The sequence below is a fragment of the Pimephales promelas genome, chromosome 7 (genome assembly GCF_988280905.1).
Source record: "Pimephales promelas chromosome 7, fPimPro1.hap1.1, whole genome shotgun sequence".
NCBI lineage: Eukaryota > Metazoa > Chordata > Actinopteri > Cypriniformes > Leuciscidae > Pimephales > Pimephales promelas.
The window spans coordinates 22,443,594-22,460,722 of record NC_142775.1 but is presented as its reverse complement, the minus strand read 5'-3'; the positions used below and the strand labels follow the sequence as shown (position 1 = coordinate 22,460,722).

General features: G+C 37.5%; 1 protein-coding gene across 8 annotated transcripts in view; it reads right to left on the bottom strand.

Annotated features, from left to right (window-relative positions):
* Positions 1-920: 920 nt before the first annotated feature.
* Positions 921-17,129, bottom strand: part of stxbp5l (syntaxin binding protein 5L) — a 160,728-nt gene continuing 144,519 nt past the window's right edge. For 5 of the 8 annotated variants that reach the window (XM_039682068.2, XM_039682069.2, XM_039682073.2 and 2 more), the window contains 8 exons: positions 16,947-17,129; positions 11,692-11,790; positions 9,402-9,641; positions 7,712-8,075; positions 6,200-6,365; positions 4,309-4,420; positions 3,523-3,743; positions 921-3,421 (listed from right to left, as the gene is read on the bottom strand). In XM_039682068.2, coding sequence (XP_039538002.2) covers positions 3,380-3,421; positions 3,523-3,743; positions 4,309-4,420; positions 6,200-6,365; positions 7,712-8,075; positions 9,402-9,641; positions 11,692-11,790; positions 16,947-17,129 — 1,427 coding nt within the window. In that variant the 3' untranslated portion in view covers positions 921-3,379. The remainder of the gene's footprint in view (positions 3,422-3,522; positions 3,744-4,308; positions 4,421-6,199; positions 6,366-7,711; positions 8,076-9,401; positions 9,642-11,691; positions 11,791-16,946) is intronic. The other 3 variants (XM_039682072.2, XM_039682075.2, XM_039682077.2) reach the window with 1 other exon arrangement.

The following is a 17,129-nucleotide window of genomic DNA, read 5'->3' as shown; positions in this document are numbered from 1 at the left end:
TGAAACTATGAAACTCTAAACACACAATGTGCAAAACATCAGACATCTGTTGTAAAAGCAAACACTTCATACACAACTATTTAACTATTTCCAAAAATGGTGTTTTTGCATAGTTACTCGACACACAAACAGTGTCGACTACGCAAATAACACCATTACAGCAGAATTAGAATTTGTTACTATTGTGAAGTTGCTGCAATACAATCTATATTGTATCTTGAATACACAAACACACACACTAAATATGCATACAAGCCAAGTCAGAAAGTTATGTTTATTTATAAAGCCCTAACGCTCAAAATATTATTGTTTAGGGTCAACTTAAATGACACAAATTAGTTCAATCAAATTAACTTTTATGAGTATTTTAGAACTTTTTTTTCTTTTGAGTTCACAAAACTAACACATTTTAAGTAAGTTGAATATTTCCGTTGTTTTGAGTTCTATGGGTTACCACCATCATGGTGACAAGTAGAGCATGAGCTTGGGTTGAGAACAGTGTATTAAATGTAATAAATTGCAGTACTCATTCATTGAGAGCTATGCTAATGCTATGGTAGCATCAATTTTTTTAAGTTAAGTAATTAATTGTTTAAATAAGCAGAACTTGCAGATTTTTAGTTTGTAATGATACATCTTAATTGTTCTTAATTGTTAGTAGTAGAAACTTTTTTTAACCTTCAAAAAAAAAATGCTACCTTACTAATAATAGGTGACACATTTTGCTTGCTTAAACGTTACATTAGTTTTGCAGACTTGGTCTGAAAATTTGGACTGTAAGATAGATAGACACATTTTTACAAGCCATATTTAAGTATTTTGCATATTCAAATACACATTTAGTTATTCTATGGTACTAGGCTTATTGGTTGACAACTTACTAGCCCATAATATAACAGAAACAAACCAGTCTTATGATGTTGTGTACATCAATAAATGTTTATTTCATTTTGATTTGCATCAACATTATTTCCATTTTATTTTCAATAACCTCTATAACACTACTAGAATATCAATAAGAACGAAAGGTGGCATTATCCATTTAAACAAGACCGACGTTGCTGCCTTCTCTGAAGGTATCAGAGGACCAGGTGTTGGGGTGGAGGAAACTACAGTTAGACCTACAGAACTTCAGTCAGAATATCAGACACGGTACCATCTTTAAACAGGTACGACATTCACAGAGGAATATCCAAATCACATAATTTAGTTCAATGACCATGTCGCTCTCCTCCAGGTTGAACTGTACATTTTCATATAAAACTGAGAACATACAAACAAAACACCCTGTCTGTGAGAGTCAGTTTTTACTTATTTCGACACTGAAGAGGAATCATTGGAGAATCAGTTGAAACAAATATAATGGTGAACATGAAATAAAACCAACCGGTTTCTTCAGCAGAGACCATCTTTACGTGATTTTGGCATCTTAAGAGTCTTGAGTGCCTTCTTGAGGCCAAATCTCCACACATGCAAGGTCTTCCTTCTTTAATCGTGAGCCATTATTTAAACGTAAAAGTAGTATAAAGGAAAAGGTAATATTGCGTAAGAGCCCAAGTTTGTCTAACGGTTGACGAAGTGTATTCTCATGAGCCTTGAGTTTGTATTTCAATGCACAACATTTACGTTACTGAGTAGCAGCTTGTATATACAAAGCATACGTATATACGTATATACAGAGGCATGGACTATGGAAGATATGCTGAGATTGTTACAGTAAAGCACTAGAAGGTCAGAGGTCATCAGAGAACAATCATAGAAACACAACATGAGTCTCAAATACGATTCTGGAAGATGTTGCTTACATGTTACACTATAATTCACGCGCGAACCGCAGGGCGACTCGCTCGGTTTGATCTTTCCAGACACATATTTAAAAAACATAGTAGCGCCCACTGATCAGTCTAAACACCATTTCAACAGTCGAGTGACAACCAGAAGACACAAGCTAACAATCGTCTGACACTACAGTAGTAAGGTAGAAAACATCGTTTTGACGTCATATTGAAAGGGAGGAAAAAATAAGAAAATGAACAAAAGTTGTCCCTTGTACTGGAATGTGAAATAAATCTCTCCACGATGCATTCAAACTTTGGCAGAGAAAACAGAGGTCATTCACTCGTTGTCCTCAGCGAGGTAAAAACAGACAACGCCCAATCTCGGGGCATGTTACACGTGCCCCGAGGCAACCGAAAAGACTGGAAACTAATTAACAGGCCAGCTGAAATTGGTCTTTTAAAGTAAAACGTACATCATGACGAATTAGAAAACAAATCAAACCATTTTTATACTTTCACAGACACAGAGTTTGGCTGGCTTGTCTTATTAACATGTAAGAGCCCAGAATATCAACCACAGACAAATTAATTCATCGCTAGTTTACAGTTAAAGATACTTCACCCATCTAGAATATGGCACATTAAGAATTACATATGAGAAACACGCTCGAAAAGGACCTCACAGACACACTCGTCACGTGGAGCCAAATACATTTTACTACTCGCACTTCTAAAACCATGTCACGTCATACGTCTCTAGGAGAGGGTGAAGTACCTTTCGGAGACGGATTAAAAAGTTGGTAGTGGTGCTTTTTGCGAGCTAGCAGCAAAGAAAACGGAAAAAGGTTTGCGTTTGTGACTGAACGTCGTGGGTGTGGCCAACTGAGTCGTCGGCGGCCTGATTTGCAGTACGAGAGTGGATAAATTGGTGTTGTATATGACAAGACAGTGGTAAATATTCTGAAAATATACATCGCTGAAAGAAACAGTATGGCGTCACCAAAAAAAAAAAAAAAAAACTAAATATTTTGGCCTCATAGCAATGCAGGTATACATTTTTTGTTTATATATATATTTGTTTGCTATTTCAAAAAATATATTTTTTTTTGTCAGAGTTTATATTATTGGCTTAGGTTATTAAATAAAAGTTTGTTATTCTTTCATTTCCCCATTTGTTTTAAAGTAACATGCTGCTTTTTAATATGGCAGTTTTACGTTTTTATAGGTCATCCATTTTGTTTCATGCACTCTTGTTGATTTCGTAACTTTACGAGTATCTACACGGCGTGAGCCAATTTGCTTCTTGTGAGTGAGGAGACCCCGATCAACCCCTGTACATACATGAAGATGACGTCTGATTTACAACACGAGTATGGAACCCCACTTACTCATAAACGGTAATGGTACAAGTCCATCATATCGTAATCTGGCCTTCGCCTTTTTAACCAATAAGAGTAAGACAATCCTGTACACAGACAGAAGAGAAGCTGAACAGCCCTTAAGTCTCTCGTTCCATCCGTCTCGCTCGCTCTCTCTCTTTTAAAGAGTGAAAGTCCAAGTACCAGAGTACAACACGAGAGTGCGCCCTCCTCAAGGACCCTCTAAAACTGATACCACTTCTTGTCTTTGCATTTCAGCATCAACTGTGGAGGGCAAAAAGGGGAAACAGAGAGTTTGAATAAGCACATGAAGATTCATTTGTATTTATATTTCTGTTTTCTCTTTCTCCCGCTCTCCTACATACCTCGTGAGCGTGTTTAGAGAAGGTTTCGGCACTGCTCATCATCAGAGCGGTCCTCTCCTCCAGCTCCCCCAGCCTCTGTCCTCTCTCGTCCAGGGCGATACGAGCTCGGGCCAGGTCCCCAACCACCCCGCCCGCTGCTGCCTTCATGCCCTCCATTCCACCCTGTCCTGGGATGTGTTGTGCCAGGCTGCGGGACCCCTTACCCGCTGATGCCTCGCCAACTACAGAACAAGAGGGACGAAGGGGACAAAAGCAAGGTTGTTATTGTTAACTAAAACTACACTCTTTAAAATTTTAGAATTGACAGTTCAATGAAGAATTTATAAAATACATGGAACCTTTCCATTACACAAAAGGTTCCTTATAGTAAAAAAAAAGGTTCTTTTGATTATCAAAATGTTCTTCATTCCATGAAAAATAGTGTTCTTTCAGGAAATTTTCACAGTTTAGAGAACTAAAAAAACGATTCTTCCATGGTATTCTTCTATCCTTTTTGGAACCTTTATTTTTAAACCTTTTTTTTTAAATAATACAGCAATATAGTAATTTATTAAAAAAATTAGTAAAATAACACTAAAACAAGGGGTAGTCTGAAGATTTACAGATTAAAACTAATTAGAATATTTTTTCAGATTAAAACTGTTCACAATGTCACTCTCATGGTCTCTTCCTGTCTAAGTGGGCAGTTCTGAGCTAAAATGTGAACCAGACTTTATGTTGATCTATGGATCCGTGGGTCTAGATCTGTGAGAATTTGACACAGAAATGATAAGTAACTCCACTCACACAGCTCCTCTCGGTCAAAGGTTTGGGCATTGCCGCCAAAAAAGCCCTTGAGAAAGCCACGGTTCGGTGCCTCAGGGGTCTCGATGGGTGTAAAGAGCTCCCCTAACATCTCCTGCAATCAATCGAGAATAGTAAATCAAAGTGTTGAATAAAGAAAAATCATATCAAATACTGCAACAAAAGCAATGGCAGCACAGTCAGTTAAAAAACCCACCAGCAGATGTCAGTACAGTTACACATTTCATTATTCAAAATGGAAAGTTTTGAAAAGAAAAACACCCTCTCTCTCTCTCTCTCTCTCTCTCTCTCTCTCTCTCTCTCTCTCTCTCTCTCTCTCTCTCTGTTTGACAGACAGATACAGTTATAAAGAAACAGTATGTGAATCATGTTTTATGCAATAATAAACAATTCAAACACTGAATGGATTTTTTTAAATTTCTTAATAAATTTGGGCTAAATAAATCTTAATTTTAATAAATTATAATGTGGAAGGAAGGAGATAAATATCACATTTGCATTTGCGGGATACATACGATACGCTAATGTTCAAATATTTAGGGTCAGTAAATGTTTTTTATTATTATTAAAATAAATAAATGAATATTTTATTCAGCAAGGATGCCTTTAATTGATAAAAAAGTAACAAAATATGTATATTTCAAATGAATGCTGTTCTTTTAAACTTTCTATTCATCAATTATATTCTGTTCATCTATATTAGATCTATACACCCTGACAAAAATATATCCACTAAAATATTAATCACAACAATTTTCATCATGCATAGGCCTAATTATAAGAAATGTTTCTTGACCCCAAATCAGCATATTTGACAAACACTTTTGAACAGTTTGCAGTTTGTATTGAAAGTGTTTTTTAGACCTTGAACCGTTTGGTTCCCACTAAAGTGCATTATATGGAGACAAATGCTGGAATGTTTTCATCAAAACCGACTGAAGAAAAAATGACATGGACATCTTGGATGACATGCGGGTGAGTAAATAATTTTTTTTCAAAAGTAAACTACTCCTTTAACATTAAATTAAACTGTCAGGTGGTTGGTTTTGACATTTGCTGTCAGGCCATTATAACATTTTAATTGCAAAGACAATGTCTACCACTGTAGTTGAGGTAAAGGAAAAAAAAATACACAGTTATACCAACCACATGACAGTTTAATGTAATGTTAACCCATAAAGCTAAGTGGTTTCTTAAGTTTGATAATTAATCCGCTATGGCATGCTTATGACATATTTATGACAATTTATGTTGTCTTGATAAAGTCAAGACACTGACAGGTTATGATGTATTGGTTTATGTAAAGTTGTCATAACATAAGACATCTCAAACAATGTCATAATTGAGCGAATGTCACTTAATGACATTTGTCATAAACATGCCTAAAACCTCTTATGCACACCCTTTCAAGTTAAGTGTTACCAAATATTAAAACAGTAAACCATTACTTTATATGTGCAAAATATTTCACAATTTTACAGTTTTTACTTTATAGTGCACATAAGAGACTTTTTTTTTTTTTTTTTTTTTAAAAACACAAATCCTACAGAGCCCAATTTTTTTAACAGCTGTGTATATTGCAGTTTGAACATTCTATGCATACAGAAAATGTGCACATTGTACATACTGCAGAAATAGAAAGAATAGTATGGCATTATGCTATTTCCATCCTAACCAGACAGAGAGGAAACGACAGAGGGAGAGAAAGGACAGAATGACAACCCGTGTGGCAGAAATTACAGTCGAGATGCAGCAGGGCTCAGCTCAGCAGAGCTCAAAGCATCCATGACAAGCATGACATTTCACTTCAAAAGACACCATCAGTATGCACACACACACACACACACACACACACACACAAAGGCACAGCCACCTGTAGGTTGTCACACATCTCCTGGCTGTAAGTGATTCTCTGTATCTCTGTGGGGGAGCACAGATACAGCGCCTGTCCGCCGTTGGTGAAGCAGAATGTTCTGGCAATGCGCATGTCCGTTAGCGGCAGGTAGTTGATGTCTAGCAGAGGCCGTAAACTAGGAAGGCTGCAAAACATACACACATACAAGATAACAAACTTGGAAACTGCATTCCAATATCCTTTGTATCGAAAATGATAGTGAAAACTCAAATTTATAGTGAAGAATGAAGAAATTCATGCCTAAAATATCACACTGCACTGAAGGCAGGATTTATTATGAAGCCACCAAAAGCACAGCGCAGCTGTTCTGTCTTGAGGTTTGGAGTTTATTGAAGGATTGAGCTGGATCTGTAAACTGGATTAAACTGAAAATCAATACCAAAAGGTTTTGAGCCGGTATTAAAGGAATGTTGCAGGCTAAATATGAATTAAGCTCTATTGACAGAAACTGTCAAATTCTGTGGATTAACAAAGACATTTTTACTCAACCCTCAGTTTGAGAAAACAAGAAAACGTTCCGTTTACAGTAATGCACTTACAATAGAAAGGCATTCTGGAAAGCTCATATTTCTAGCTGATGCACTTATCTTAATTATTCTGTACATACATCTGTGGACTAACAAAGACAGTTTTGCATTATCACTGTAATCTCAGTGGTTAGATTTTAGATGTAAACAGATCATGTTACAGGATTTACATGGTCATAAAAGGGGTGGAAAATGGATTTAATAATAATAATAATACTTTTCATGTACTATTTTAATTTTAAAATTAATTCTATAATATATCCCATACCATGGATACAATCAATAGAGCTTCAATTCATCTTTAATAATTCTATTAATAGTAATAATAATTTTGTCAACAAGGCCTATATATGAAGAGTTCAGATGCAAAAGCCTCTAAGTGCCATTTGAAATTTTCTTCTAGAATGATCATTTTTATCAAGCTTGTATATTTAAGTTCAGTGATTTCACTTAAATGGCAATGATGATTACCTATTAATTGTTATTTAAGTGAAATTACTGAACTTAAATATACAAGTTTGATAAAAATCATCATTCAAGAAGAAAATTTTAAATGGCATTTAGAGGCTTTTGCATCTGAACTCTTCATGTACACTTGCCCCTCAGTTTGTAAAAACAGTAATACAATAATGTATATAATAAACCCAACCATAATAATCATTAATTTTCTATATGTTTTAATTAATTCTATTTTATCTTATTTTTCACATAAGCAATAGAGCTTAATATCAATTCAATTTGAACGATTCTGTCAATTACCATGGACATGTTTAATAATTTCTGTTTTAGTGTCAGTATTTGATCACCAATTAATATATTAGAAACTTAAAATTGTAGCACTTTGCTTGAGGGACAAAACCAGCAACCTTCTGGTTACCAGCCCTGAGCTCTACCAGCTACACCACAATTTCCAAATTTGAGACAAAAAAAAGTGAAAGCAAACCTCAAAGTCATGATGTGTCCATTGGCACAGAAGCAGGCCAGACAAACGCTGTTACAAACCGACACCACGTCGGCCCGCAGCACGAAGGATGACTCGGTGATGTTGTGTACATATAAACAGGCCTGGGTGGGCATTAGGAAGACCTTTGCCTGCTTCTCCGAACACACCACGGCTAAGTGACAGTCTCCACTGGCCTCTTGAGAAGACGAGGGCGAGAAGTTGACCAGTTTCCGCTTGCGGGGTCGATCTGGGTCACCTGGGGCTTGTTGGTCCCGCCACACCTCGTAGGGACTGTGGATAAGAGCGCCCCCAAAATCCAGGAAACTAAACCGCAGAATGGAGCCTTTCAGCATTAACACTGTACCTAAGAGGGAAGAGAACAAAAATCATCATAATATAGTTCATCAATGCCCGGTCACTTTTTTACTGGTGTTGGTTCCGAAAATATTTTTTCCATTCATTTTTTTCCCATAGGGATTTAAAAAGTCATCTTTCAAGTTGAAATCCCCTTTGTAAGTGCACATTACTAGTCTTGGGGTGAACAAATATCTGTGCAAGTTCATAAACAGACAAACTTTGTTGGTAATCTTTGATCAAAATCTGGAATCTATGATCTTTTGCTCTAGAATGGTGCTACTTCTCTAATGATGTTAGTTTGATGGCTTGGGTTGAAAACGCCTAACCACTCATGGAGAGAAGGTGTGCTAAAGTAAAACCCTGCCCCCTATTCAATATTCTGTTTTAATTATACTCGCAACAAATAATTAATGTCGGTTGCAACTTCCGGTTCATGGGTATTTTAAAGTCTTGTAATTCAAGAACCAAGCAAACCATTTATGAGGTGAATCCCAACATTTAAAATTTTGCATTTATTCAAGGCATTTGAAAAGTATTTGAAAATTTGTGATATATAAAGGGATACTTCAGGATTTAGCATTAAATTTGTATTAGTAGAAAACCTGTAATATTTTGGAATTACCATGCTTTTTACCCTCATATCCCCCTGAGACGAGATATTTATGTATTTTTTGTCTAGAAATATAATCCTCCGATGCCGCAAAAATCGTCATTTTGCGTCATCGGAGGATGTTTTTTGGCCAGAGGTTAAAGACTACAGTCCCGCATGTTTTCAACCCGCCCATAGAGGGTGGGATCTAGCTCACAGCATGAACACATAGTGTCAGCCATCTTTTTTTGGAAGCTAAGCTAGCAGGCTCTTGTTCTTTGGAGAAAGATGAGAAGTAAGGGTTACCATCCTCTTTACCGTCCGGGATTCAGCTTTTGCTTTTTGCAGTCACCATTCATTGTTTACACGCACAGCTTTTGTTTCAATCTTTTGTATCCCTTTAAGTACTTTAGGGAGACCAAATTGAATGTGTACTTTGTGGTGCTTCATGGCAGTTTTTCTGCACATTATCAGGTAGTTTTTCACCAGAAATTCCACTGTTAAACACGATTATTTTATAAACAAGTAATGCAAACAGATGGCTTCAACAAAAATGTAGCGGTGAATAACAACCTCGGAGCTCACAACAGGTCTTTCTTTAAAGGTTTATAATTGATGAAAAATCAAATTCCCTTAGGAAAAAATTAAGGGAGTCTTTAGATCCAGAACCAGGCTGTTGAAAACTGTATAGGAATGTTGCATTCAGAGGCATTCAAGAATCAGAGAAAGAAGAAATCAAGATACCAGTCGGGACCACAGTAACGGGGTCTTCCTGACGTTCCTGCTCATCCATAGGGATGGACATTGGGATGATAAGCACCAGGCCCAGACTTGTGCCCACCCACAGGCATGGCGTGGGCAGGGGGTCTGATTTACGCCCGTATGACTCCATAAACTGCAGGGTGGTTACGGCCTCTTTGGTCTCCCTGTCTATGCTGGAAACGCTAGAGCTCCGGGAACGGCTGAATGAGTTTTCTCGACTCTCTGAGAAAGTATGGAGAAGGGGAGAGAGAAAGAAAAGGTAGGGGAGAAGATACATGTCAGGATAGAAGACAGACAGATGGATGAGTGGAAAATTATAAAGAATAGTAAAGAGTGAGAAGAGACAAGAAAAAGGGTAAAGATAGGAGAAGAATCCTTATGCTGTCAAAGTGGAGCAGAGGTGCATTCAAAATTACTTTTAATCCAGATCAACCAGAAATTGAGTTATAAAGTGATACAGATGCACAGTTGCAAACAAATAATGTACACACAGGACAGTGTGGCACATATATCTATATTGAGTGAACACATCTTAAAATGATCCTTTTCACATGATCAGGCACATCACAGATTTAATTTATATTCACAGATAACACAGAACACACGCTTACAATTTCAAACCCATTCTTTACCATCTGACCTTGAATTACTTCAAAGTTCGTATCCACTGTATAATCCTATTGCCTGGCAAACACATAATAGTGTTTCTGTCTGATTTACTCTACACTCTCATCTTAAACTGAAGGTCATGGAAAAAGAAAAAAAAAGAAAGAAAAGATTTTTTTATTATTATTGCAATATGGTAATATACGTACAACTGGTTGTTTTAATATCATATATAGGTTGTTGTTGTCATATCTTATGTGATATTCACTATCTTGGTTTGATGTATTATGTCATGCATTACAAGAAAACAGAAAATATTTTATTAGAATTTGTGTGCTTTTTAAATTGAGAATCTTGTTTATTCTGCAGAAAAAAAAAACTGTATTGTGTTTAAAAGATTTCATAAAAGCATAGAAATAAAATGCTGACAGACATTTGCCAATGTCAGAACAAGTTGTTTTTTTTTTTTGTGAGTGTAGTGATGGAAGGCTCATTTTTGAAAACAGCAAAAGACTATAAATTACAACATTTGAACATTTAACTCTAAAAGACAGTATTACTCCATTTCTAAACTTCTGCTCCAGGGACAGGGGAAGGGTGTTGTTTATTTGCTACATGTGTCCCAGTGACTTATGACTATGAGTAAATTAACATGGCACGTAAACATGGTACTGGATATTATTTAAAAGATTCATTTTTTGGATAGAACATAAATAAATAATGTTTAGCCATTGGACTATTCTTTTCTTTATACAGGACATTTCTCTTTGTTAAGTTACATAATTATACACCTATATTAGCCTCAACAGTTCAACTCTTGTGATAAGAAAAATATATATATAGAAATTAAATTGAATTAAAGCACAGGAAAACTGACTATAGCTAATGTGGTGTGGTGCAATGCAATTTGCAAGTTTTAAGATCTTTGCATTTAAACTAACCACATTCAGCATCAAACATTTTGAATGGTTGGCAAAACCATGCTTAAGGTTAGTAATAGTAAATGGATTAATAGAATGAGGTTTGAATGAACAAACAAACAAACAAACAAACAGACTTATTGTCTGGCACAAGCAGCACTGTTTCTTAAAATTGTTTTTGGGAAGGTCCACTTCCTCCCTTTAGTCTGACACGTCAATAAAGCATCATGGTTGTGATAGCACACCTTAATATGTTCTGCGTACACTAAATAATCCCTCCCATTGAATTCTTTCCATCATAGAAACTCACAACATTCACCTCTACATTGGTGTCAACATTAATGATTGATAATACGGGACACGTCTGCAGAATCATAAGACCTCATTAGACATTGACATACAGAACCGGTTTCCCTGACACATGGTTAAAGCTCGCCTTGGACTGAACAGCGCGGTTAGCTGTTTGTCACACATAGTCCAGGACTAGATTTAATCCGTGTCTTGGAGATGTCACAGTGCGTGGATGGACAGATGACTTCAAGCTGACAACACAGCAGTGTGTGAAACACAAAGCAGACATCATGTTCAGCTGCTAGAAGCTACGGCGCAAATCCAAACCTGAACATCATTGAACGTGACGAAAGAGGGGTTCTGACCAAACGACTATGTGCCACAGGACGGGACAAAGTCAGACAGGACGCTACAGGGTGAGAGGTCCTTGTGACCCTCATAAAGCCCCTCCTTACCTCTCTCGCTCCAGGAGTAGGTGGTGATGTGATGCTCATCGTGAGAGTACATACTGACTCCGTGTAACTGCTGCAGCATGGCTCGTCGAGACGAATGACCTATCCATCGAACGCACATACGCACAACACCCCAACGGTCACAATCACAAACACGTAAACACAACCATACACGACCACCACATACAAAGTGACATGTACATAAATACATACGTATGTCAAGACGTATACCAAAACACAAAGACACGACCAGAACATTACAGCGTACAGAGAGTGACAGAGGAGAGAAAGAGGAAGAGAAAACCGATAAACCAATTTGCAAAGAAAGAAAGAAAGAAAGAAAGAAAGAAAGAAAGAAAGAAAGAAAGACCTGACAGTTCGATTTCCCCCCCCCGAATACCTGCCCACAACACTTTAGTAGATTCAATAGAAAACAACCTGAAAAAGCATCAGCAGAATGAAATCCTTTGGCTGTGAGAGTTGTGTCAAGGTTAGAATGCTTATGTGTGTGTTTGTGATCACAATCATAAAAGGGACAGTTCACTCAAAAATGAAAAATCTGTCATTTACTCACCCTCATGTCATTAGGTTTTATAGCTTCACAATCCTAATTTAGAGTATTAGTGATAAAGAAGATTGGATACTTTTGCTGCCTGGGGACTTTGAATCTTCTTCAGCAAAATGAACTAATCTTAAATCTTAAAGCCATTTATTCAATCGAGCAGAGTTATTAAAAATGAATCAAAATGTTACATTTACGACAGCCAACATTTCCTCAACACATCTACTTAAGAATTATTAATTTACCACTCAACTGTCGCCTCTTGTTGGAGTCTTTTTTTTTTTTTTTGTCATGTGGCAGCCAAATAGTCTGGAAGCTTTTTTGACTAGTGTTTTACCTTAAAGCAGGACCTAACATCATGGTCACAGTTAAATATGATAGTCACGCTTATGTAGCCATGCATCTCTGACCAGAAGACTCAAGAGGTGAACTATTCACCTCATAATCATTTCACCTATTTGTTTCACCTTCACATTTCGTTTACAGGAGAGACAAAGTGATTATTCACCTCCTATGTCATAAACTATGTTGTAGTTGACAACATGATGGTATGTATGCATGGTCACAAAATGATGACTCAATTCACTCTCTGAGACAACTTGATACGCTCCCAAGTCATATAAAGAGTCATTAAAAATTTAAAGTACAGTTCATGTGCGAACCATCACTAAACGCATGTTAAATCCGATACGTCACGTGTCATTGATTTCGGGTCCAAGCGTTCTATCAGATGCTAAAAGCAAACAACAAACAGTGCTACTCACGTTGTGCTGTAAAGCTCCTGAAAAATCATGATCCCATAACCAAAGACTTTTGATATATAAACACGGTGCACTTGTATTACTATGAATGGGAGAAAGTGGAGTAAGCCCCGCCTGTAAAATAAAAGAGCCAATCACCAACTGGTAAATTCATTGTGTCACTGCAGCTGTCATGATGCTGAGGTTGCTATAGAAATGGTCGCTTTGGCTGATCTAGCCTGAAAAAAGCATTTTTAAAATAATTTGAGACAGTTGATTTATTATCAGATTTCATTGGTGATTTCTAAAACGAAATATAATCGTAAGCTTGGCGGACAGCTTTGGAGAATTTGATGTTTCCTCGTTCAAAGAGATAGGAGCTGCACTTGCATGACTGAAATAGCGAGGACTGAGTAAAATAACATGCAGCTAGCAAATAGATTTGTTGAAATTTTCTTTTCAGTGTACGCTTTTGCAAAAAGCAGCATGAACATTGTTTAGCATATCTTTTATGTTTTGGAACGACATGTACGACAGGGTAATTAATGACAGAATTTCCATTTGTGTGAACCATCCTCTTGACGCAGACCAAACCTGGACACTGATGTCAAACAGCATTCATTTCACAAACAATAGGCTATATCTGAACGCAAATTGAACACAAAGCCACAAATCCAATCACACACTCTCGCACAGTGGAAAATGGTCACAAACGAAATCACATATATGTTTTGTGGGAAGACATACAAATTGACCTTTTCCACTGACAGCACCTGTATCTGCGGGGACTGTGAACGTAATTAGTTGTATCCATCCTGTTAGCCCGTTAGTGTGAATATTTCATGATAGAGACGGGTGAGAGAAAAGATCTGCCCGCTCGTTTTCTCTCTATGTGACTCTTTTGCTGAGGTCATTGACTGTCAATCACTGCAGGGGAGCCAAATGACACACCTGTTATTAGAAACACCGATAATGATCTCTTTCTGTGGGACAGGCAAATATTTCTGTAGATGTTTCCCCCCAAAGGATACATCTGTGATTGTCTATTCTGTTCCTCTCTGCTCTGTTTTTGGCTTGTGTATATGTATGCATACATTTAGCAATGTCATATAGTCAGGGTAGTACTATGTGTTCAAAAGATTGTATTGTTGTTTAACAACAGCTGACAAAACAGCTTTCAAAAAGACTTTCAGAACACAAAATCTCTGTTAAGTTTTGGGTTGTGAAAATTAAATGTGATCTAGGACCATTATACAGCACATATCCCTCACAGCCTTGTTTTTTTATCTGTGTAAAATTTAATTTCAAAAACTGACGTCTTTTACTATTGCGTTTGTGAATGAATAAGTGCTTTTAATTGAACAAATCACTTAACTTAACATAAAATGATACACATACTTCCTATATGATGTAACCTGCAGAAAGTGCCCTTAAAAATCAATCAGTGAACGAATCTTTTTGGTGAATGGGATGTCTCAATGCGTCACTGGGATAACTCAAAACGGCCAACCTCTTATTTATTATGTTAAATTTCTGTAACTGTCCTTATTTTTGTTACATCAAGTGTGTGTGTCATTCCACCCTTAATGGCTGTTTATATGTGACTACGTATCCCAGATTCCCGCAGCTCTCTCTTCCTGTAGCATGTCTCATTAGCACCGACCTGGCTCTCTTCGCTACTAATTGACCTTTAATTATCCCAGCGACCCCACTGCGGCACCACATGCCTGTTACTGTAGCGATAGGGACGCACGCCACGAGTTGAGACCAAAGAAGCGGCAGGTAGTCCTCTAACGGACAATAACACTTCTTCAAGTGGGGGAAAAAAAAAAGAAAGAAACACGTCTATTACGGACACGGATTTATTTGAATTTCAAGACATTATTCAATTTTTTAAAAAATAAAAAAAATAAAAAAATAAATTCATAGTGAGTCTTGCTGAAGGTTTCAGGGATGAATATTTCACTCGCAAAACTTTGCAAAAGATTGTGAGCAATCACATTACTTTTTTTTCTCAAAAATGAAATCAAATATAGATTATTAGGTTATAAAGGCAATAAAAGGGCACAGCGCATCTTTCTGGGAAAGATCCAGACACCATGAAAACCTCATGAACCCAGTGACACTATTTGTACGCTGCGGTTCGACTTGGGCTGGTTGTCCTGGTTGGCGTCCTTCATGTAAACAGGATTATGGACACAGATGAAGGCACAGGAGGAGACGCTGTCTATCGCTGTGATTGGATTAGTGAATGACAGGAAGTCGGTGCCCAGTGAGGATATGATCTAAGTGATGCGTTAGCGCTCACGCTAATACGAACAAGACATCTGCTATAGGGACTTATATGACTGACAAGGACAAAGAATTGACATGAGATAAAGTCATATCTCTCGCTCTCTCTCTCACACACACACAGACACAGACAGACACACACACACTCTTTGTGGGGATATAGGCATTGGTGTCCATAGGCGTAATGGTTTTTATAATGTACAAACTGTATTTTCTATTCCCCAAGCCAAACCCCACTCCTAAACCTACCTACCTACCTAACATGTTTAAAAAACACAATTTAGTATGTCTATAAGGTCATTTACCTTGTGGGGACCGCTGACTGGTACCCACAATGTAGGGGATTTCAGGTTTTACTATCCTTGTGGGGACATGTAATATAAACATCTACTCACACACACTCCAACATTTAAACATGGCAGTGATAAACACAAACATTTAGACCCTGATTGTGTGTTTTGTAGAAACGTGTCATGAAGCAACATAGTAGTGTTTGTCGAGTTGTTCATGCATTTCATTCTGGTAAAGTCAACTCTAGTCGAAGTATAGGATAGTTGAAGAAAAAGAAAGCCACAACCATGAACGTTTTGTAAACTCAAACCTAAGCTTCACAGTGACTGCCTAAATTATTATTATTATTTTTTTAATTCGCATCACCAACCCACCTGCCAAATGACTGTGTGTAGAGATGGTAATTAAAAACATTAAAAACGAAAAGTATAATTAGGCTCACAGCAGTGTCTGCCTCAGCCTCCATGTTTGAAGCACAAATACAGTCTCAAACATAAAAGGGACAGAGGATCCCCAAAGCTTGAAAAGCAGTCGTTTCTGTGTCACACTTTGAAAGGTTTGTGCTGTTTCTTTTTTTTTTTACTTTTAAAATTACTTTTGAAAGGCTGATTGATAAAATTCTAATACTTTCATCAACATTCATCCAATTCATCCTAATATTGACTTTAATCAGGATAAATGGGATTTAAGTTTGATTGAAGTTTATAACACAAACCTAATATGAGATCACAAAAACTTACATTTCAGCAAGAATGTAGAATGGTAATTGGTGCATAAGATATTATTTTACCCATTTTCCACCAACAAGATCCAGCTTGGATAGAAAATAAATTGACAAATTGACATTCCAAATATACACGACTTCCTCCTTTCCCTGAAACACAAAAGGAGCCGCAGTCACAATTCACTTTCATTGCATTAAACAAAGATGCAATGGAAGTGAATGGTGACTGAATGGACTGCCAGTATCAATGATTCTGCCTAACATCCCCTTTTATGTTCCACAGAAGAAAGAATGGATTGGAAACATTTTTTTTTGTTTTGTTTTTTGAGGGTACTATCCTATGTAGGATACTATGCTGAGAGAGGTCTTCAGATGCCACTCGGTGTAAAAGGGGTAAGCTTCCTATATGGCATGATAGGGCTTTAGTAATCACCAATCTCTCCAATAGAGTGGAAAACAAAACAAAGAACCCAAAGAAAAGGCAGCGAACTCAGAGCGCCAAAAAAACACCGCAATAAATCCCATACCCTCCTTCTTGTATCCCTTTATGAGTGTTAAACATGCAGAAGGGGGACAAGGCAGTGGAGGAATACAGGAATAAAGGGTAGATGGATTAAAGGGATAAAGGAGTTGGAGAACAAGCACACACCTTCGGTGAGGGAGGACACAGGCAAAGAGACCTCCATGCATGCGGCGGACTGGGCCTTGCGGAAGGGCGGTCGGCCGGGCCCCCTGCGGGCAAGGCGTGGCCCTTCAGGGCCCCCCGGGACTCTGGCCCTCCCAGATGGACAGGGCTGGGAGGTGGGGCTAGTGCAATGTCCATTCACATGAT